The sequence below is a fragment of the Lissotriton vulgaris genome, chromosome 5, assembly GCF_964263255.1.
Source record: "Lissotriton vulgaris chromosome 5, aLisVul1.2, whole genome shotgun sequence".
Lineage (NCBI taxonomy): Eukaryota > Metazoa > Chordata > Amphibia > Caudata > Salamandridae > Lissotriton > Lissotriton vulgaris.
Window position 1 is genome coordinate 892,080,803 of NC_141693.1, and position 24,217 is coordinate 892,105,019.

General features: G+C 41.3%; 1 protein-coding gene across 1 annotated transcript in view; it reads right to left on the minus strand.

Annotated features, from left to right (window-relative positions):
• Nucleotides 1–24,217, minus strand: part of PDE6C (phosphodiesterase 6C) — a 420,959-nt gene that overhangs the window by 248,003 nt on the left and 148,739 nt on the right. The window contains exon 10 of the mRNA XM_086922484.1: nucleotides 4,801–4,944. Coding sequence (XP_086778610.1) covers nucleotides 4,801–4,944 — 144 coding nt within the window. The remainder of the gene's footprint in view (nucleotides 1–4,800; nucleotides 4,945–24,217) is intronic.

Consider the following 24,217-nt stretch of genomic DNA (forward strand, 5'->3'; position numbering starts at 1 on the left):
CGAAGTGAGCTAAACACACATAGATATTCACTTTTTTCATCCATTTCTGTTTTCCACAGCTTCCCTACTCCTTTCTCCAGTTTGTGCACATTACAGAGGGATCCACCCTCTATTAATTATGATTCAGTTTCTTCTCTATTAACCCAGATGGCTCTTCTTTGTGCTTGCTATCTTGGGTGTGCTGTACACCCTAATATTTTTCTGTTCTGTGCTGCACTCATATCAGATCTTGGTACCCGTTACATTGTGTTTTTCAGCTGGTGGGCAGGTGTGGACCTTTCATTGTGATTGTTCTGCTACCACACTCATGCTATAATGAAGTGGTTCATACACTGTGGCATGGACTACTGCTAGTGTTCTAACATTCTATCTGAATGGGCCTTACTTGTGGTTTTCTGCTGTTGTTGACACAGCACAATGGGACTGCCTTATGTTGGGATTTTTCTCCTCTTGTAAGGAGTGGGCGTGTTCATTAAAATTATGATTCAGTGCTCTGCTTTACTCGTGTTTCATCGAGGTGAGGCTTATATTGTCATTGCTCTAGTGTGCACTCATGTTGCATCTGGCTGGAATTTTGCATTGTGATTGTTTTGCTGTGGCCCTCATGTTACAGCTGGGTAGACCTTGCATAGAGATTCTTCTGTTGTTGTAGTAGTCCTGCCTTAGCTGAATCTGGCACACTCTGTGAATGTGTAAACCTATTGTATGTAAAGGGTCTGAGGGAAGTTTATAGACCAGCCTAAGTTACAACCCCAATAATACAGTATACTACAAGAAAACCTAGGGGTCTTGGTTAAGAGCGAAGAATCACTCTCTTATTTGGAGGTAACGATATAGATATCGTTACCTCCAAATAAGAGATTGATCCTTCGCTCTTAACCAAGACCCCTAGGTTTTCTTGTAGTATACACTCTGTGAATGTTCTGTTGTAAGGTCACTTTGCCACGGGTTGGGGCTTACATTGGGAATCGATGCTTGTATATTATTCTTGCACTCCCATGGTTTCTGGGTTAGTCAAACACTACGCTTGTTCTTTGTAATGCTTTCTTTGCATCTAGGTTAGCCTGCCATTGTTTAATATGCCTGATATTGCACTCTTCTGTCATCTGGAAGTTGTTTAAGGCACGACATTCTATGGTATGTCTGTAAGTCCAGGCACATGTGAACACCAAGCCCACGCATCTACTGGTGCAGTCCAGCGTGTCTAATTATCAAGCGTCATCTAGTTGAAAGACTGACCGTATAGTTAGAGACCATCTCTGGTGGTACGTGAAGACCAGTGGGATGCTCTGGATGATCGTATGGTGGAATTCTCGAGCTCTTTTTTGCTTCACATCATCCAGATCTAGTTATGTCTAGCCAAAAGATCACTGTGCATGATTTGGACATCTGCTTAGCTCTTCACATAGAAAATGGCATTTCTCCTACATGGGCCATCGAGCAGCCACGTGGGATCCGTCCAACATTGGATGAGATTGGCTGGGCACTGAGTGGCCACAGGGGCAACAGACGTATATATAGAAATAGTAGGTAACAGTATCAAAATGATCAACCCCAGGAGAAGTCAGAGATCTCTCAAGCTGGTGTAGTGTGGAAGCTTTCAACAGGAAACAGAAGACTGTGCTTAGAAGGACCTGGGTTCATGGCCGGACTGAGGAACCAAAAGCCGCCCTGGCAAGAAAACCAAACTAGTATCACTCCCTTTCCTTCCCTCCATTCCCAGTCTGCTTTCCCGCCTTTCTCTTGCCTCGCTCTCTGATCTCTCTCTCTCTCAGTTTGTCCTTCCTCTTTCTCTCTTGATGCCTGCTGCAGTTAATCTCAGGGACCTGTGGAAAGTGACGAAGGCGCCAGCAGTGGCCCTTTGCTTTCAAAACCAGCCCCCAGTAGCCCGAGAAATGCCTGATGAATAAAACGCCAGGTCATCCCTACATGGGAACTGCACAGGAGAGCTTACATCCAACTGACCATGACAGTGTCAGACAATTCCCCAAATCATGATGCCAGGTGGGTGGTGCCTTGTGATTGTTGGTGTGGGTAACTATGCTTCCTGCTGGCAAGAATGCATCAGTGCTCAGGAGCGTAGCTTCGGAGGGGTGGGTGTTTGGGGTGTTACACCCCCTAATACATTTATTATTTAGTAAATAGTTTGGTACATGAGCTTTCAGTTGGGTATGGTAAGGTGGTGTCTGTCAGATTTCACCTGGTATTTTTTAAATACTCACTCAGACAAAAACACAAATCTCGTTCTTCATTTTGGAAGGTCTTAAACCATGGTTATTTTACAAATAAGCCCCCTCATGCGCCGCTTCTCATGTAATAATTACCATGATATGCTAGCGTGATTGTCGGAAAATCAGAAGCTTCCACCGCTCCAGTCTTACTGACTAAGCTACTGCTCTGTCGGGGCTATGTTGCTTGTGGAGATGAGCTCTCTGTCTTCAGCTGTGTTGGGGGATTGAGCAATTGTTTCTATATTAAAGTCTGCAATGTTTTTATTTTTCCCAAAGAACAGACCAATGTGCAACAGTCAACATTAAGCAGGGCATTTCCCACTCACCCAGTTCAGAACACATATGCCTTTAGCAAGCCATCAGACTGTTTTCAACAATATTTGGAGACTTTGAGACATGAAGTGTGATAAAAACATGCAGTAGGACACAGACTGAACACTCCGCATGCACACAACCCAGCACACATGCTTATTAGATGGCTGGCTTGTCACTGCCATTTCTACTTGTCAACAAAACTAAACACACAAACATATAACAGAATATCACAAGAAAACACTATATGTATTTCCAACACAGCACCGATATAGCTGAGAAGAGTTATTGCCAATAAAATACACCACATGTAAATATACAACAGAAAATATTTGACAAAACTCTCCTCTTAAATGAAATCCATCTCAGAAAGGTCATAGAACTGGGATATTGAGAGGTTCTTCACAACATTACCCTTGAAAGACACACGTAAACCAGCTAATATACATAACAATTTTATTTCTAAGGTGCATGTTCATCACCTGGGGCACCTTCGTGCTGAATAACAGATGTTTATTGTTACCTAACTCAATGGTACCGTTTCGTTTCAAAATGCTTTATTCGGTTTGTACAAGTACAACCATATAGCAACATACAACAATACTGTATGAAAACATATTTGTGTAGGTTGAAATAATGAAACTTATTTAAAATTGTATCAATAACCATGCCAATCTTGTTAAGCCCATAAGATATATCTCATTGATATACAGAGTTCAATTTGGTCACAGTATATTACTTAGCAGCAGTTAAGGTTTAGTGCGAAACACGCCAGGTATAATAGTGCAAATCAGAAAAGACCTTTGATAGGCATAAAGTGCAGTTGGTATGTGCAAATATGCAAAATTATAAGTAAAGTGCAACGTCTGTATGGTCTCATAGATATTAGAAATCATAGGTATTTTAGCAGCGGTTTGTTTTAAAAGAATTTGAAAAAAGACATTAGTGCAAGAAAAAGTGCAAAGCCGGAAGGTAATCATTATCAAGGATACAATCAACAAGTAAAAATACAGAGTGGATAAAATTCATATAAGAGAAATGCAAAAGTTTAACAGTAACTCACAGTTGTTCATTAGATGTGTTTACCAACGGGGGATAAAGGAAAGAAGGGGGCTCATATAATAATTGATTTCCTGTGCCCAATACATTTAAGAATATAGATGGCTACACGGTAACACACATTCGGGGAGGACAAGTCAAACAACAGTTGCATTGCAGCTCTTATATTGCACGTACTGTATTAAAATACACCACATGTAAATATACAACAGAAAATATTTGACAAAACTCTCCTCTTAAATGAAATCCATCTCAGAAAGGTCATAGAACTGGGATATTGAGAGGTTCTTCACAACATTACCCTTGAAAGACACACGTAAACCAGCTAATATACATAACATGTTTATTTCTAAGGCGCATGTTCATCACCTGGGGCACCTTCGTGCTGAATAACAGATGTTTATTGTTACCTAACTCAATGGTACCCATTTCATCAACCTTGAAAGGATAAAAAGCTGAATGGACTTGCTGGAATGTAATCCTTTGACCATGAGGTCAGACAAGTTGTTGGAGTGGTTGCATTAGTCCACTGAGACTGCATACCCGGCTTCATAAAGCACACTTGAGATATACCAAATAGATAGCTGCCAAGGATAGCATTCCGTCACAGCATGTAGAAAGCAGTACAGAGCCCAGTATATCTGTATCGGCAAGCAAGGCCGGACTAGCGGTAGCAGGCACAGGGCATTTACCCAATGGGCCGGAGGGGTGGGGGCTGGTTTTGTGCCTGTGGGGGCCTGTTTTGTCACTGGGCAGTCGAGCAACAATCTGCCAGGGCTGGTTGCTGTTCCCAGTCCGGCCCTGTCTGCAAGGCTAAAGCCAAATGTCTTAGGTAAGATTAGCACAGGCACCTGGTGAAGCTATGTGGACACATTTTCTCTCTGACACAAATATCGTACCCCCACTGTCCTATGGTTTTTCACATTGCCACGAGCGATCCATCAAACCCATAAATAATCATTTGAATGTGAAACCGAAACTCAACCTCAAATCAAAGCACACAATATAACACATGGAAATGAACACCCAACCCATATCACCAGAAGATGTTTCAGATTCCAGACCAGTGTAGGAGTGGTCTGAAATCAACTGAATCTGCTTCACTACTAGACCATCGACGCCATAATCTACATCTACCCAAGCCAGACTGTATACTATACAAATGCCAATAACATTACATAAAGTATTTGTAGCTTACCAAAATTGTCTGGATTTCATGAGGAGTGCACTTTGATTGGTACATCAGCATTTCCTGAGCAATGTCTTTTCGGTTTTCAATTTTATTCATTTTGTCATAAGTATCAGTGTTCAGCACCGACCATCCAAGAAACTGGGTGAGAGCCTATAGGGAAACATATGGAAGAAAAATGTCAATGATTCTCTTGACACAACTTTTTACCATGATCGTTGGGTATTTGAATACCTGGGGGCAGATTTACAAGACTCTTGCAATACTTTTGCACTGCCGTTTTGTCACTTTTATGACGCAGCAGCGGCGTAAAAAATGCAGCCAATTTACAATGTGACTCATCTAGGGATATACGTCACATTGTAAATCCGTGCGTCACATTATACCTGCGTCAGGTATAATGTATGGAGGGTGGGCGTTCCCATGCAGGAAAGCCTCGTAAAAGTGACGTAGTAAAATCTACAAGATTTCACTGCGTCACTTCTAGTATGCCACTGCGTCAAAACCTTACGACTGCTTGAGGCAGTGTACTGGGATAGCCCTCAAAATGCATTGTTGGAGTTGCATCGTGCTTGCGACACGACTCCAGTAATGCGTGACTTTTGCCCCAACAGATCCATCAGAATTTCTGACACATTTTGCCAATCTTTGCTCCATGGTGCGCCGTATTGTAAATACAGAGCAAATACAAGGAGATGATGGATGGAGCGCTGACATTTTTCAGACACTCATCCCCAGTCACAGATCTGGGTTGAATCCATCATCGTTCTTTAGCTCACTTCGCAACCCCTGTTCAGACACAGCTATATACAAATCAGCCTTGACCCAGTGCCTCATGGGAACAGTCCAGCCCGAACTGCCAAGCCATGTCTTCCCTGGACCGGAAACAAGCATCCTGGGACTGGTTTTGGGCTAACAGCCCTCATCAGCCAGGCTAGCTTGAATCCAGTGGCAAAGTGAGCAAGGGACCCACGTCTGGGGATACCCTGCCAACTTAGGGCGAATAAAGCAAACACAAGGAGATGATGGCCTCATGGGAACAGTCCAGCCCGAACTGCCAAGCCATGTCTTCCCTGGACCGGAAACGAGCATCCTGGGACTGGTTTCGTGTTCTGTCCATCATCTCCTTGTGTTTGCTTTGTTTGCCCTACGTTGGCAGGGTATGCCCAGACGTGGGTCCCTAGCTCACTTTGCCACTGGATTCAAGCTAGCCTGGCTGATGAGGGCTGTTAGCCCTCATCAACTCAGAATTGTGTCTGAAAAGTTTCAGTGCTCCATCCATTATCTCCTTGTGTTTGGGCTGTATTATTAATACGGTGCATCCATGGTGGCGCAAGGGTTTCTCAGGGTGGAGCAGGGAAAGTGACACATCTCTACAAATGCGTCACTTTCTTGTAAATCTGCCCCCTGGTGCTTGCTCCTGCGCAGGCATGCATGTCTCTACATAAAGAATCAAGGTTTCAAGTAAATTGAGACTTGTACCATTAATTTTCTGAAAGTTGAGACTTCAGAGATTTCAAGAGGTCAAAGTGTGATCTTCAACCGGTTCTGGCATGCTAGTTTACTTCACTCACATTCTGGTGCTTGCACTTTTCCCATTATAAATGGCAAGTAACATAATGCAAACTGGATGAGTTACTCAGAAAGAACACAGACCAACTTGATAGAGCCATCTCACGTCTCAGACAACTCATTTGAGCATCCTTAATAGTATGCTCCCCTTACATTCGCTTGGATCCTGTGCCAAGTAGATTGCTCCTTCTAAGATGGCTGCCTGTCAGCTTCTTACCTATAACACTCGAGATAATTGATACCAGTGAAAGAGCATGGGGAGCTGTCTATTTTCAAGCAAGATAAATAAGGTAAACTTCACAATGTAAATGACTTTAACGAGAACAGATTTTTAATGATTCAACCAACTTGAAGCATGCAAACTCTCCTCAACAAAAAGTTCACAACAGGAGTTTCACACAATTACAAACTCTTCTTGCAGTATAGTGTAAATTCTGTGAAATTATGGTGGTGTGGTGATGTGTGGATTGTTTTGTCTGCATTTTTGTTTCATCCTATTGTTCTGTTTTATGGGTTGCGTTCACTGAGGATTAACACCACATTTTTCTCGGCCTTTGGTGCTTGGTGGACTACTCAGAAACACATTTTACTGTGTTGTGAAATAAAACCAGCGTTACAGATTTCTGTTCAGATAAGATTGAGCTTTTAAATGTCATGATTGAAGACAGTTCAAAAGTAGGAGAATTGAAGGCCAAATGTATGTATCACTAGGCAATATACATATTTTAGGCTTGGAGAATCAGGTAAAACTCAGTATTAGTAACCAAAATTCAAAGAAAGGGGGACGTGGAGCCTCTGGAAAAGATCTTGTACCGTAGCTTCAAAGGACAGTGTAAAATACAAGAGGTGGTACTAGTTCCTGGGGTAGATAGAATAAAGTGCAGCCTGTTGTAGTTGCATAAGGGGGTGTCTCCGAAAAAAGGAATGAGAGGGTGAGTGGAGAGAAGGATCCTCCTGTGTATGTTGTGCCCTCACACACCCCTGCGAGTGTAAAGGGTCATCATTAGGCACTGCTCTGCGTGGGGGTGGCGCTGTAGTCCCTCACGGGCCCTCATAGAGGGCACTTTGGTGGAGATCCTTTAGGAGGTGCCGCAGTTGTGCATGTGGGTATGTGGGGCCAGGTGATGAAGGTGAGGGTAGAAAAAATAACCAGTTGTGAACAAAAGGAATTATTGGAGGGTACAAATAGTTAAGCTAAAATAAAGACAAGGGTGGAGATGCTGGTTCTGCTAATAGAGTGGGGATAGAAACAAAAGGATTCCCACTTCTCTCAACCCGTGTGTGGAAGTGCTATTGTGTCTAGTGGTGAAGGGTCGACAGGTTTCGCGCTATCCAGTGGTCCATAGTGGATCCCAGAGCGCTTCATCAGGACCATGAAAAAGAAAGAGAAGGGAGAAAATAGGGAAAGAGACACCCTATGATCCTCCCACACCTACAATGAGGAATGGATGCTATTTAAAAGACAAACGGTTTGTTCATATGTGTCTGTTGCAAACCCTTTCCTGGTAGGAATAAGGCAGCTTCGACGGAAGGTAAAATCAAGAGGGAGCTGAGTGTGTGCTCGCCGCTGGTCTGCGGGCGACCTAACAGCCTGCCCAGTCTGCCGGTGGAATCTATGAGGGCCTGTGAGGGACTGCAGCGCCACCCTCACGCGGAGCAGTCCCCAATGATGACTCTTTACACTCGCAAGGGTGTGTGAGGGCACAACATACACAGGAGGATCATTCTCTCCACTCACCCTCTCATTCCTTTTTGGAGAAACCCCCTTATGGAACCACAACAGGCTGCACTTTATTCTATCCACCCCAAGAACTAGTACCTCCTCTTGTATTTTAAAACTCAGTATTATACTTGGATTTAGGCAGAAAGCCCAAGCCCCGAAGGAGACAGAAAAGGATCAGTTTGAAACTATTATGAAAGAGCACAATAGATGCTCATGCAATAGTAGATGAATTTCAATATAAGATCGAATTGAGGATGGGGATATTCTTATAAGGAATAACATGTGTAGTATTCCCATTAGCATTAAGGGGGGCTGTCAACCACCATCTATGGGTGACAACTATGTGAACATAAGGTGATAAAACCTATTGAGTTCAAATTATCACTTAGCCCTGTGATCATGACCCATAAAAAAGAATGGAGAGTGTAGACTCTGTGTTTATTTGTGCACTCTAAATAACAACTGGGTTGAAAGCCACCCACTGCCTACTACTAGATAAAGAATATCTTGTTCTATGTATGCTTTAAAAATAGAAGTGGATATTTTTAGAATGGGATGTCCGATGTTGCTATATCATCCCTACATCTAAGTGGCACTCCTGGTGCACCCCATCTCCCTGCACCACTTTCTGAGAAGAACCAAAATGGCTGTTTTGGAGTAAAAGTGGGACATCTCTCTCTCTCTCTCTCTCTCTCTCTCTCTCTCTCTCTCTCTCTCTCTCTCTCTCTCTCTCTCTCTCTCTCTCTCTCTCTCTCTCTCCAAACGTCTTCCCATGTAGACCTAGTTAATTCTATCTGAGCTTCAAACAAATACCCTGCTTTGACTGGAGCAAGCGGTCTTTCGTTCCTCCCTTTTTCCCTTGTGACAAGTTCCTGCAAGTGCTTGCCAGGAAAGTGCTGCTAACCAGCTTTGGTAGATTTAACCCTTAGTCCTTCCTCTGCCCGAAGAAGGCTTATTTCTCAAGATGGATCCATTTTTCCAAGGGGAAGTTTAAACAGCTAGTTGGACAGCAGAGTAAATAACTGGCTCAGGAGGTCAGCTCAAAGCATAGATGACATTAATGCTGCTTTAGGGAAATATGACAGAAGAATAACCATGCTAAAGAACTAATGTGGAGTGAACCCTAACCCAAGAATTGTTGTGAAATGTCATGTCACTAGATATTCTACCTCAAAATAATCAAAAGTTATATTTTAGGCCTACTTCCCCAAAGTGTAAAAAGCAGTTTAAATACTGCAATTCTTTACTTTTCACCTAAATAGAAAGGGGACACTCCTTTTTGAATACCTAATTGAATTATAAGGCATTAGCAGGGCACAACCAATGCAATCTTGTTCCCATCAGCTACAGTGTCTATATGCCTGGTTGAGACAGACAATTAGTCCTTCTACAAGCCGCTATACATGTGCAAATAGATGTGAACACATCATGAGCAAGATTCTCAGAATTCAATACCTTTACTGCATGCAGGAGTTGACCATTCTTCAAAAGGTAGGAACTTACAGTTGCAGCTCAATGCTATTTTAACAGATGCTTCCAGTGCGCGAGTTTCCATTAGGGAGATTCACTCACAGCAAAAGTCCAAAATCCAAAAATTGAGAGTTTCCTGGGTCAGAATCTGCTCTCCTATACACACTATTTGTAGTTTGAAACGTGTTGGTTAGTCTTCCTTTACAGATAAATTGCACCTGGATGGTCATATCCAAAATGAGAACCAATATGATCTGTAGTATCTTCCATTCCATGCATCATGTTGAGCTCCAGCTTGTTCACCGACAATGATTTCAGTGTAAACTTTGCAGTCCAGCTAAATTAAATAAATATAAATGTATATTCAAAGAACTCCGTTTTTTTTCTCCCTCTACAATCCTCCAGAAAAACGAACACGGACACATGTAGGTAATTTGCAAGTTTTTATTCTGCGTGCAACACAATCTCCGCCATGACGCGTTTCGGGCCCTATGAGCCCTTGATCACATTATATATATATATATATGTTTTCTTCTCTTTACCTCGGCACAGCCGCCGCACTCCTGAACAGCGGGTGCGTCGTGTAGAAGGGGACCGCCCAGGTACGGTCAAAAAATATCGAGTTTCCCTTGCTCCACCAAGTAAGGATTCACGACGCCGTGTTCTGGCCAAATAATTTGTTTAGGACAGCTGGAAAAGACGCGTTTCGCTGGCGCAGCCGGCTTGTTCACCAATAGTTTAACTATTAAAAAATCAGCCATTTTAACCACCATGTTACAAACAATTGTCACGTGAAGTGACTACAAAACCAGTGCAGTAGCCACAATACTTGTAGTTTTTACCAACTCGACATTCGCTGTTAACCTCAATTAGAGATTTCATTCATATAAATATAATTCATTTCGCACAAATTATTACATTTGGTATTGGAAAAGTATTCCTTTCATGCTGAAATATTTAAACATTGATGATTAAAAAGACAGAAAAATCCATCAACTTCTGCCTTTCAATAAACTTTCTCACACCGCCAGTGCAGATATACTCTTATTCTACAACGGGATTCAGTTTCATTTATGCATACGGCTTGAATACAACCCAAGTGGGTATTCCAACACCTACTCTTTAGGTAACTCTCATTCTTATTGGAAGAAAGCAATTGCTGTTGGTGAAATCAAGCCCCAGTGGGCAAAATTTAAAACCACAGCCTAATCAAGTCTGTCGTACCATAGTGCTTAACCTGTGACAAAAATAAACAACATAATTAACTCAACAAAACAGTTAAAACTAAATTTCTTGAGGATGCTCCTTTTCTTTCTTATTGTTAACAGTTATCTTTTCTCATCAGTAAACGTATACAAGATTTTATAAATGTGTTCTTAAATCTTCTTCCATGTTCAAGTCCATAGGGGTTCTTGTATTTAATTCAATAATATAGCAGGACTCCAGTCTCCTGATCTTTTTTATGCTATTTCCTCCCCTGATGTTAAATGGGATGCAATCTATCATGAAGTAGCTTAGCCCTTGGGTGTTTTTGTCGTGATGAGATTCAAGGTGGCGTGCTACTGGATAAACCTTGTCTCCATTTCGAATGGCCCGCAAATGTTGCAACACCCTCTTATGTACAGGGTGAATCATGCTGCCCACGTACAGCAAGCCACATGGGCATTGCGGCACGTAGACAGCATACTCAGTCCTGCATGAAAGAAACCCTTTAATCTTTTTCACTCTTTTGGATAATCCAGGTGTATATGTGTGTGTATTCTTCCCATGCCCCCAGGTTTTACATTTCATACACTTAATAAAACCTTCTTTTTTCTTTAACCAGGTTTTGCCTGCGTACTTTGCTGCTGAGGGATCATGTTGCTGACTAGCATTTGCTTGAAAGAGCGCGCCCTACAGAACGTGATTGCTGTTTTTTTCTGCACTAGCTTCCCTAACAATGGATCATTACGTATGAGGTGCCAGTGTTTGTTGAGTATATTCCTGACCATGTTGTCGATTGAGCGATGTGATCATTCTTACTTGATTACTCTGAGAACTCTCCCTTTTGAATTTTTGCTCTGGCTTTTAATAAACAGGATATCTTCCCTGCTTCTCTTTTTAGCTTTTTTAATTGAAACTTGGACATTCTCATCCCCGTAGCGCTGGAGTTTAAACCGTGATTCCAAATTTTTAAGTTCCTTCTCTAAAGTTTCTTGGTCACTACTGTTACAGTTTATTCTTAGGCATTCCCTGTACGGTATGCTCCTGATTAGATTTTGCGAGTGGAAGCTGGTTGCATGTAGCAACGTATTCCCTGCTGTTGGTTTTCTGAAGAGTTTTGTATGTAATTTGGAGTCCTTTACGTACACTGTTAGATCTAAAAAAATTACTTCACTCCTTCTGACTGTGCTAGTAAACTTCAGATTTAAAGAGTTATCTTGTATTTTCTTGATGAAACTCCTAATCGAATCTTCAGTCCCTATCCACGCGACGAAAAGGTTGTTGATGAAGAGACTCCAATGAAGTATATTCTCTTCCCATTCTTTGTGAAACTCGACCCGGATCACCTGCTCCTCCCATCACCCCATATGCAAATTAGCATAGCTGGGGGCAAAGCAGGTGCCCATCGCGGTTCCACAGACTTGATGGTAAATGTCATTGTTAAAGAGAAAATAGTTGTTTTTTAAACATACAGAAACCATCATCAGTAGCATTTGTGTGTGTGACCATAGACCAATAGGGTGTTCACTCAAGAAGTATTGCTGTAGGCCATCATCGTGCCTGATGCTGATATATAAAGTTGTCACGTCTATGGTGACTAGCAACATATCTTCTTCCCATGGCAAATCACATATCTTTTTGAGGAAATCTCCAGAATCTTGAATGTATGAAGGAAGTAATTTTACCAGAGGACATAAAAACTAATAGATGTATTTAGAGGTGTTTTCCAGTCCCCCACAAATGGCGGATATAATCAGGTGCCCTGGGAGATTTTCGATATTTTTATGCACCTTGAGAATTAGGTAAAACACTGGTGTAGTGGGATTGGAAATTTAAAAAAATTGTAATTCTTCCCTCGTAATTGAACATTGATTATACCATTCATCAAGTTGCCCATTATATACCCTGAAACTATTCTGCATTGTAGCCTCTGTTAATTGAACATAGTTGACTCGATTGGTAAGTTGTTTATAGCCTTCACTCAGGTATTTTGATCTATCCCACAGGACAACATTCCCACCCTTAGCTGCATTTCAAATAATACAGTTTCCTTTAGATTTCAATTTAGTGATTAACGCAGAGTACTCTTTTTCATGCTGGGTGAAATTTTTATGTTTAATACTGGTGCATTTTTCAAGATTCTTCAAGCCATTTAAAACTAGTTCATTAACTACCCAGTCTCTTGTAGTAATAGACAGGAACCTGGAGTTTGGCCGGAAGGTAGTTGGTGTATTCCTTCCAATATCCACCCCCTGTTCTCTTGCTACTTCAAATGCCTGGCTGCTTGACACAGGTCTTGATTCATCCTGAATGACAAGTATCGATTCTCCTCGAGTATCAATGTCGCTTCCGGGTGGATGGTCCATTATTCTCAAATCTAACATGAGGTCCATGTCGGCTACTGAAAGCGTATTTTCTTGCATAGGGGCATTCGTTATTATGCTACCTTCTGCTCGACCTTTGTGCTGGTTTTGTCCAAAATACTTTTTTAATTTCAGAGACTTAACAAATTTGAAAGTATCCACCCTTGTAGCTAAGTAGTTGAAATCTGCCGGTGGGCAATAAGAAAGACCTAGCTGTAAAATCTTTTCCTCCTTGTTCGATAAATTAACATTTGTCAAATTGATTACAGTTGATTTCACCGACAGCAATTGCTTTCTTCCAATAAGAATGAGAGTTACCTAAAGAGTAGGGGTTGGAATACCCACTTGGGTTGTATTCAAGTCGTATGTGTTAATAAAACTGAATCCCGTAGTAGAATAAGGGTGTGTTCGCACTGGCGGTGTGATAAAGTTTATTGAAAGGCAGAAGTTGATGGATTTTTCTGTCTTTTTATTCGGCAATGTTTAAATATTTCTGCATGAAGGTAATACTTTTCGAATACCAAATGTAATAATTTGTGCGAAATTAATTATTTTTATATGAATGAAATCTCTAATTGAGGTTAAAAGCGAATGTCGAGTTGGTAAAAACTACAAGTCTTTTGTCTACTGCACTGGTTTTGTAGTCACGTCACGTGACAATTGTTTGTAACGCGGTGGTTAAAATGGCCGATTTTTGAATAGTTAAACTATTGGTAAACAAGGTGAAACGCGTCCTTTCCAGCTGTCCTAAATAAATTATTTGGCCAGAACCCGGCGTCGTGAATCCTTACTTGGTGGAGTGAGGGAAACTCAATATTTTTGGACCGTACCTTGGCGGTCCCCTTCTACACGACGCACCCGCTGTTCAGGAGTGCGGCGGCTGTGCCGAGGTAAAGAGGAGAAAATGTCTTTGAGCCCGCCGCCCCCGCACTCTTAACTGAAGAGAAGTTTCGAAGAGCACTCTGTGGATGTTGGGTGGTATACTTGGTGCTGAGGGTGATCGCGTTTGAGTCGGTGGACTCGCGCAGGACGCCACAGCGTTTTAAGGCAAGGAACACCTACAAGAACAGTGCAGGAAATGGAGAAGCCAGTAGTAACTGTGGATATCTGATAGCATTGTGCTATTTGGAGACTGGCTGTTTCTGGCTATAGACACTCAAGCCTTGCTGTGTGAATACAATGTCAGCTGCTGAACTAAGAGAAAGAGAAGAGGCTGCTCTTTCAATCTTCAACAATACCAGTGTACCCATCAATAAAGCGTGACTCACTGTAAGTTATGAAACAGTCTCATATGTACTGGCGCGGTTGAGGCTCATAGAAAAGCTTAAGCGTAGTGAGCATTCAAAGTGGTGGGAGTCTAAATCGCTCCAACGCTATTTGGAAGTAATGCGGATTCTACAGGGGCTAAGAATTTTAGTGGCCCCCACATATGGAGACCCTAACCCCAACATGCTGCTGAGTGGGCTGAAAATAACTAGGATTCATCGCAGAAAATGCTGGCAATCCTGATTAAATACGCTGATCTAGACCAGCAGAAAATAACCCAGATAACAGAAATGTTAGCCAAAGAAGTAGATCAGGATTTCATTTTGAAGTTCACAAAAGATATGAGTGAGCGGCTAAAGAAGCTGGAAATAACAATAAAAGAAAGGAACGCTTAGAAATTTATCAGAGATAAGAATGATTATGATCGGGGGCAGATCTATACTTTTGCAAAAAATTCGAAACACTGAGAAAACAAAGAATTAATCCAAAGGCCCAGGTGAGAACAGAGGCGCAATCAGAGTTAAGTAGTGTACAGAGCTCCAAAATTGACACAGACCTGGAGGAAGGTCAAAATCGGCAACCAGACAAAATTGCACCCTCATTTATTGAAGAGTTTGTTTTTTTAGAGCAGGAGAGGAGGTTCAACCTTTAACCAAGACCCCAAGTTACATACGAAGGCAAACCAAGAGGAAGAGGCAGGGGCAACAGAGGCGCAAAGGGTCCAAACAGCGCCAGCGCGCCTACTGCGAAAGGAAACAAGCAATAAGACCTGAAATCATTGAAAATGAAGGAACTGTAATCAATTTGAAGAATGTTAATTTATCGAACAAGGAGGAAAGGATTTTACAGCTAGGTCTTTCTTATTGCCCACCGGCCGATTTCAACTATGTAGCTACAAGGGTGGATAATTTCAAATTTCTTAGGTCACTAAAATTAAAAAAGTATTTTGCGCAAAACCAGCACAAAGGTCGAGCAGAAGGTAGCATAATAACGAATGCCCCTATGCAAGAATATACGCTTTCAGTAGCCGACATGGACCTCATGTTAGATTTGAGAATAATGGACCATCCACCCGGAAGGGACATTGATACTCGAGGAGATTTGATACTTGTCATTCAGGATGAATCAAGACCTGTGTCAAGCAGCCAGGCATTTGAAGTAGCAAGAGAACAGGGGATGGATATTGGAAGTAATGCACCAACTACATTCCGGCCAAACTTCAGGTTCCTGTCTATTACTGCAAGAGACTCGGTGGACATTTTTAATTAACTATTTATAAATGACTTGAAGAATCTTGAAAAATGCACCAGTATTAAACATAAAAATCTCACCCAGCATGAAAAAGAGTACTCTGCGTTAATCACTAAATTGAAATCTAAAGGAAGTTGTATTGTGAGAAATGCAGATAAGGGTGGGAATGTTGTCCTGTGGGATAGATCAAAATACCTGCGTGAAGCTTTTAAAAAACTTAACAATAGAGTCAACTATGTTAAAGTAACAGAGGCGACAATGCAAAATAGTTTCAGGGTATATAATGGGCAACTTGATGAATGATACAATCAATGTTTAATTACGAGGGAAAAATTGCAATTTAAAAAAATGTCCAATCCCACTACATCAGTGTTTTACCTAATTCCCAAGGTGCATAAAAATATCGAAAATCCCTCAGGGCGCCCGATTATATCCGCCATTGGTGGGGCACTGGAAAACACCTCCAAATACATCGATTATTTTTTATGTCCTCTGGTAAAATTACTTCCTTCATACATTCAAGGTTCTGGAGATTTCCTCAAAAAGATATATGATTTGCCATGGGAAGAAGATATGTTGCTAGTCACCATAGATGTAACAACTTTATATACCAGAATCAGGCATGATGATGGCCTACAGGCACCAAAACACTACTTGAGTGAACGCCCTATTGGTCTATGGTCACACACACAAATGCTACTGATGATGGTTTCTGTATGTTTAAAAAACAACTATTTTCTCTTTAACAATGACATTTACCATCAAGTCTGTGGAACCGCGATGGGCCCCTGCTTCGCCCCCAGCTATGCTAATTTGCATATGGGCTGGTGGGAGGAGCAGGTGATCCGGGTCGAGTTTCACAAAGAATGGGAAGAGAATATAATTCATTGGAGTCGCTTCACCGACGACCTTTTCGTCGTGTGGAGAGGGACTGAAGATTCAGTTAGGAGTTTCATCAAGAAAATACATGATAACTCTTTAATTCTGAAGTTTACCAGCACATAGGCTGGCGGGAGGAGCAGGTGATCTGGGTCGAGTTTCACAAAGAATGGGAAGAGAATATAAATCATTGGAGTCGCTTCATCAACGACCTTTTCGTCGTGTGGAGAGGGACTGAAGAATCGGTTAGGAGTTTCATCAAGAAAATTCATGATAACTCTTTAACTCTTTAATTCTGAAGTTTACTAGCACAGTCAGTATGATCATAGATCATAGAATGATCACATCGTTTTATCGACAACATGGTCAGATCAGGAATATACTCAACAAACACTGGCACCTCATATGTAATGATCCATTGTTGTGGAAGCTAGTGCAGAAAAAAAACAGCAATCACGTTCCGTAGGGTACGCTCTTTCAAGCAAATGCTAGTCAGCAACATGATCCCTCAGCAGCAAAGTTCACAGGCAAAACCTGGTTAAAGACAAAAGAAGGTTTTATTAAGTGTATGAAATGTAAAGCCTGTGGGCATGGGAAGAATACACACACATAAACACCCGGATTATCCAAAAGAGAGAAAAAGATTAAAGGGTTTCTCTCGTGCAGGATTGAGTATGCTGTCTACGTGCTGCAATGCCCATGTGGTTTGCAATACGAGAGCAGCACGATTCACCCTGTACATAAGAAGGTGTTGCAACATTTGCGGGCCATTCTAAATGAAGACAAGGCTTATCCAGTAGCACGCCACTTTGAATCTCATCGCGACAAAAACACCCAAGCGCTAAGCTACTTTGTGATAGATTGCGTCCCATTTAATATCAGGGGAGGAAATTGCAAAAAAAAGATCAGGAGACTGGAGTCCTGCTATATTATTGAATTAAATACAAGAACCCCTATGGGCTTGAACATGGAAGATGATTTAAGTACACATTTATAAAATCTTGTATAGGTATACTGATGAGAAAAGATAACTGTTAACAATAAGAAAGAAAAGGAGCATCCTCAAGAAATTTGGCTTTAACTGTTCTGTTGAGTTAATTACGTTGTTTAATGTTGTCACAGGTTAGGCACTATGGTACGACAGACTTGATTAGGCTGTGGTTTTAAATTTTGCCCACTGGGGCTTGATTTCACCGACAGCAATTGCTTTCTTCCAATAAGAATGAGAATTACCTAAAGAGTAGGTGTTGGAATACCCACTTGGGTTGTATTCAAGCCGTATGTATTATTGAAACTGAATCCCGTAGTAGAATAAGGGTGTGTCCGCACTGGCGGTGTGATAAATTGTCTGTCTTTTTAATCGGCAATGTTTAAATATTTCCGCATGAAGGGAAAACATTTCCAATACCAAATGTAATAATTTGTGCGAAATTAACTTTAATAAATGGACACTATGGTTCTTTCTTCCATGACTTAGGGAGCCTGATATTGGTTGTAAATTGAGAGGAACGTGTTTGAGTTCTGCAATAAATCAATCCCACAGTACTGGAAAATATCTGATGGGGCTACGGTTTTGTCCTGGGATCTTTCCTACCGTGAGAAAATCAAACGCTCTCTTGACAATAAAATCCTCAAAGAGGTACTTCACTCATTCCTTACCAATGCCCAATTTCTTCCATCTCTATCTGAGGAAATTTGTCATCTACTTCTAGGATTGCCTGCTCTGAACCAGGGGTTAATATTTATTTGGTTATTGACACAAATATACTAAGCCATATTGCTTCCAAAGTTTTTGCCTCACTCTTGCCTTTCCATTACTTAGGCAATGAGAACCAAAATGTATCGTTATTGGTCTTCTTCGCTGCTTCTCATGCATCTCTTTCTTGCCAACTAATTTCTCTTTGCCTTGAGCAGGGCTTTATTAGACCTTCTGAAATTGCTTTGCATTAAGAGGCAGAGGCCTTCATTTGGTTGCCTCTCACATTACATTGCTGGACCAGTAGGCTGCATGTTGCACTGATGCAGCACTCTCTTCTGTGACTCATTTGGAGAGACTGAAGGAAGATATGACTCTATGACTTCCTTAAATCCTTCAACCAAGTTGACTTCTTTACCAGAGCCAACAGAAAACCCTTTCCAATCTTGGTTCCACAAAGGAATTACAGAATCCCGGTTTCCGTGTTTGATTCATATACATTTTTGGGAGTTTTGGTCGCTGCATCGCCTTTACTCTGATTGTCATTTCTCAAGTAAAATCAATCGGATAGGCAGAAAGTGATTACCTTATATTTCCCTCCTCTTTAAAATCATAGCCTTCTCCCAGGCTGGGTGAAACTGAACACTTGTGTTCTTTTTCCTCTGGGGTCCTGGTTGGAGGCAGGCATAATCCCCTAGACAGACTTTTGCAGTGCCCAGTTAATGTGTGTGACACTGGAAGTTAATCCATAGAGAAACTGTTGGAGTGTTAACAGCCAAGGAGAGTGGGTGGACCCAGTGCTTAATTTGAGACGGCGGTAGCAAGTGGGGTTCACTGGCCCTTATTTGTGTGGACTGGCACTCATTTTGTTCTCAACAGACTTTGATCCAGAGAAAGAGAAAGAAAAACACAAAGGGTGAAAGGAAGGAGGAAGAAAAAACATGGAAACAGAGACAAAGAGAGAAAGCAGGTGTCTGGCGATGGATTAAAGAGACTGCTGCTGGTTACGAGGTGTACGAACGGAATACACAAGAGAGGATGTATCACGGTCCTACATGCGTGGATGAGTTCGATGTGCTACACGGTCCACGACACAAATTTACGCAAGATACAACAGGGATTGATACATCTGCTAGTTGGGCCGTTTCTTTACATTCACTGGTATAATTACTATCTAATGCACACAATTGGAATATTGTGATCTGACACATGAAATTGGACTCGTTTTTTTTAAATTCAAGCCTTGAGAAAGCCCAGGGGGGCGAAACATACGGTGGCTGCTGCTGAATGTTATGTGTAATTAAAAGGAATAAATCAAACAAAAGGACCTGACCTGACAATTGTGGTGGAATTCTTCATGAGAAACGTTTTTTTTTGACTGGTTGATCTACAGAGTTTGGACATTGGACAATAGTTACAACCATATGGTGTGCTTTCTTTGGTTGGATATTGTTCTAGTCTTTTTTCATTCCTAGTTGATTTATACCCTGGTGGGTGGGTATTGTGACACCACAAGAGCACCCTACAATATTCTAGTAACAAGAACAAAGTGGAGACAAATTAAACATAGATGTGCAGATCATAGAGCATAACCACAATCTTTGGAAATAGTAGGGTTTAAAGAGACATAAGGTGGAATCAGGATTGAACAGCCTTTGCATTTAGCACCTGATCTTCGATAGCTCGGTAGCAGGCTTCTGAGCGAAGCTTTAGTCCTTGAAGACATTTACTGTTTTACAAATTAAGCTCTGGCTGAACTTTTGTTGGACCGCAACAAATGTTCTGAACCTCAGACTCCAGAGATGACATTCTCCACTCTGAAACTGTGCATTGACGGTAGATACCTCACATGTTTTTTTAAGTAGCTTACTAAGATTTCTAATGCTGAAGTCCAATGGATTCCTTAGTGAGGTCGGAAAAGCTGAGGAGGTAACAAAGAGGTAAAAGGAGATACCTGCCAGAATCACCTATATTACAAGATTTAATCAGCAATGCCTGGTAGATATATTTTGGGACATGCCACTGTTGTGCTCGAGGAGTACCTCCAGGGCAAGGGAATATCAATAGAATCCTATGCTGGCATTGGTAAATTCGTTAGAGATTACGTGGGCTCAGATTATATGTAGGAAAATGGAGCTGCACCTGCTCTCTCATAAACTGCAGTCTAACAAGAGTGACCGCTTAGAGAAGTGAGAGTACTGTGCTTCCTAACACCTCTATGGACATGGTAGGTCTTAGTGTGCTTAGAAAGTGGGTATTAGCCCTTAGAGGGTGATTGTATGCCTTGAACGTCCAACATATGGCAAATTGAGATAAAAACTCCAACATCGGTTTATTACAAGAAATTGTTAATTTTGCAGCAGTATCAGGTTACAAAATTAATTCTGACAAAACAGAAATACTTCCTATAACCAAATATTGCTCTATACTTCATTTGGACCTAACGGGCTTTCACTGGAATACTTCAAAAATTAAATACATTGGTGTATAGTTTACCAATTCCATTCCGGACTTGACCACAATAAATATGAAAGACATCCTAGATCGGGTTTCCAAACTACTTTCCTCCTGGATTCCTCATTTACTTTCCTGGTTGGGACTTCTTGATTCTATTAAGATGATGGTCACCCCTATAGTATTATATGTTCTTTCAATGCTCCCTATTCATATCCCTTCGCCTTATTTCAAAAAGCTGGATTCTTTCTAAATTCCTATGGAATGGTAAATAATCTAGAATTTCTTTATCCTATCACAGGAACTTAAAATCTATTGGAGGTGTGAATTTCCCAAACTTTAGACTATATCATAAGGCCTTTTGTCTCAAACAGGCTTCTTATTGGCTTCATACATATGTCTCCTCGCTTACTCCCTTATGGGTCAATATTGAACGCTGCCTTTTCTCCCTTTTCTCTTTTCTCAGAGATCCTCGCTAATACCACTGAAACTAGCCTCACATCTCTCCCGCTATTTGAACGCACTTGCTCATTACTAAGACCTCATTGTCAACCAAAGTTAATCTCCAGGAATACATATTTACGTTCTCCTCTTTGGCACAATCGCCTTCTCACCATCAACAATTTTGGAGTACTTGGAGATCTAAGGGTATCATCTGGATTCAAGATATCTTTGATGGTATTACTCCCTGCTCCTTTCCACAGTTTCAAACCACGTTTCTAAGTCCTCATTCGTTTCTACATATAATTTTCTTACTGATGGAAACCATTTTAGAAATGTTCTATTCTCTTCCTCCTGAAGACGACTCTTTGTCTATACAAGATCCACTTATCAAAATTGGATTGTTATTTCCAAAGGCGTCTCTTATTTATAAATTCTTTAACTCTACTGATCCAGAACAAACCAAATCTAAGGTTGAACTTATATGGGAGGCGGATCTGGGTTGTGAATGGAGCATTTACTTTGGAACAAGATCTGGATCAGATCATTAAAAATCTCCAGATCTGCATCCACCACTCAAACTAAGTTTTTTTTATATCATAGATTGTTTTTTACTCCTATCTCCATTGCTACTTTTACACATTCTGATAACAAGACTTGCTGGTCCTGTGACCATCCATCAGCTGAATTATGTCCCCTCCTTTGCTCTCGCCCTCATGTAGCCTCATTTTGGTCACAAGTTTGGTCTAGGGTCTCAACTATTTTTATTCTCCATACTCCCGTTTCAAATATCATTCTCTTTATAGGTAGTCTATCAGACTCACTTGGGTTACTGTCTCATGAGAGGGGCTCTTTGACCTCATGTTAGCCTTAGCCTTTCAACAGACTACACTTAATTGGAAATACTCAAACAAACTCTCAGTCAAATACTGGTCGTACACTTTATGTCACTATCATAGACTGGCTAATGCTCTGTCTTAATCCACAGAGAAATAGAGATGCCTTTTGGTTACCGTTAACTGTTTATTTGAATAAAATCTCCATTGCTCAGATATCTCATAATCATTCTGAAAATTTCCAGCCTCCATGAATTTCTGTTTTACTTCTTTGCCTTTTTTCTCTTTTCTTTTTAAAATATTTATTATTGTAATTACATTTACACATATCAATATACATTCCATTTGTTCCGCTATATATTTATAGTTATTTAAACCTCAATTGTAGGGCATATCTTCTCTCTTCCCTCTCTTTTCCTCCCTCACCCTATTTCTGTTTTCTCTATAAATCCTAAAAATGTGTAAATGGCTTTCTACTATGTTTCATGGCATTTTATTCTGTATAATCTAATTGTTCTTGTATAAGGTTCTGTTTTTGCCCAATGCTGTAAGATGCATCTTATTTCAATAAAGTTTATTAAACTTTAAAAAAACTCCAGCTTTGGAAAGATTTGCTTCACTCAGGCTAACAGGCATGGTCCAAATTGGTTGCTTTGTTTCTTGGAGCAAGGCGTAAATCCTGCCCCACTCCTATTGGTTTGTGAGGTCTGTAGAGGGAGGGGCAGTGTGGGACATATGCTGATGAAATGTGATTTTGGAAGAAACAAACGTTTTGTAGTTTTTTTTGTCTGACAAGGGCTCGCTCAGCAAAATCAAAGGGAGGAGCTAAGACAGCTGCATGTCATCCAATTGCTTCAGAAAAGGCATAGGAGCACTGTGGGTGAAAGGAGACTTTATTCAAACTATTTTAGGATAAGCCACAGCTCTTGCAGCTCTCCCACAGCACACCAGAGGGACGTTTGAAGGTAGCAGCACAAAATGCTCCCTTTGTAGGCCTGTTCCAGTAACTACAGTCCACAAAGTGAGCATTCTGATTGCTGGTCAGCTTCAAACATTGCACCCATGGTCCTCATTTAGATTATCTTGGGGGTAGTTGCATTGTCTTCCAGTCACGGCTTCTCTGCTAAGGTGGAGGAGCGTTGCCCCGTTGAATTTTTGTAGTGACACAAAGGGAAAATAAATGATAATAACTAGTGTTATCATAATTTTATTTTCTTCTACTCCTGCCCGCTTTGCGTGAGGAGATGGGGGCAGGGGAGGAGTGGTAGCACCCTCCTTAAGTGCGCAGTGACTGCTTGGCCGGCCCTCTCGGACTGCCCAAAACAGTCTTGGGCACTTCGCTTGTTCTCCATGCAGGCTGCATTACAGTATTTTTTTAATTTTTATTCCCACTTCCCCCTGCTTCCTCCCCCTTTCCACCCCTTCCGCCTACCTCACCGGGTTCTCCCCCTCCCTCACCGACCCTCCTACCTCCGATCAGTGCCGCCCGCCGCTCTTGTCTTCGCTGAACAGCATGGCTTTTGATTTGTTCCAAGGAAAAGCTTAATAAACCATATTGAGGAAGGTCATTTTATGAACAATCACACCATGCTTGCAGTTGCCTTGTATAATCTATTGGGCTAATGGTTTGTGAGCATGCTAAACTCAAGGTTTTGCCTATGACTAGTTGGCTGACATCTTAACACCACCCAGGAAAAAGAAAAAGATGTATGTAGTGTATATTTTAGATAACATATCAATTGACACCTACGTCTTTGTATGTCTATCAATAATCCGTTTCTAAAACAGTATAACTGCCAGCACACATATTTGCTGCTCACTGTCCTTGCACATTTGTCGCAAGCTTTCTGGATCTTCATATCACTCCTGAAGTCAATTTCCCTGTTCGCCTACTCTCAATGTCCCCTTTCTTCCTGACAATGGGGGTAAGTCACCCCAGGAGATCATTGACAGGCTAAGTGGCGGCACCATTCCCCTCCCTCATCTTTGCTGTCCTGGCCACTAGAAGCAATGCGGCTCACATCAAATACCGAATCATTAAGCTGTGAACATTCTAAGATAAATTCATTTTTAGGATAGGCTCAGTTTTCTACATTTTAATTAGAAACGGAAAAGAAGAGATGTAATAGGGCTAGTGTGTTGGCTGCAGAAGACGTGGGTTCTTATGATGGGTTGTACTCGGCCAAATCTGTGATCATGGGCAGATCACTTTCTGCATAGTTGCTACACCTTTCCAGATCAGGAGAAGGACAGCATGTGTCCAAATAACTGC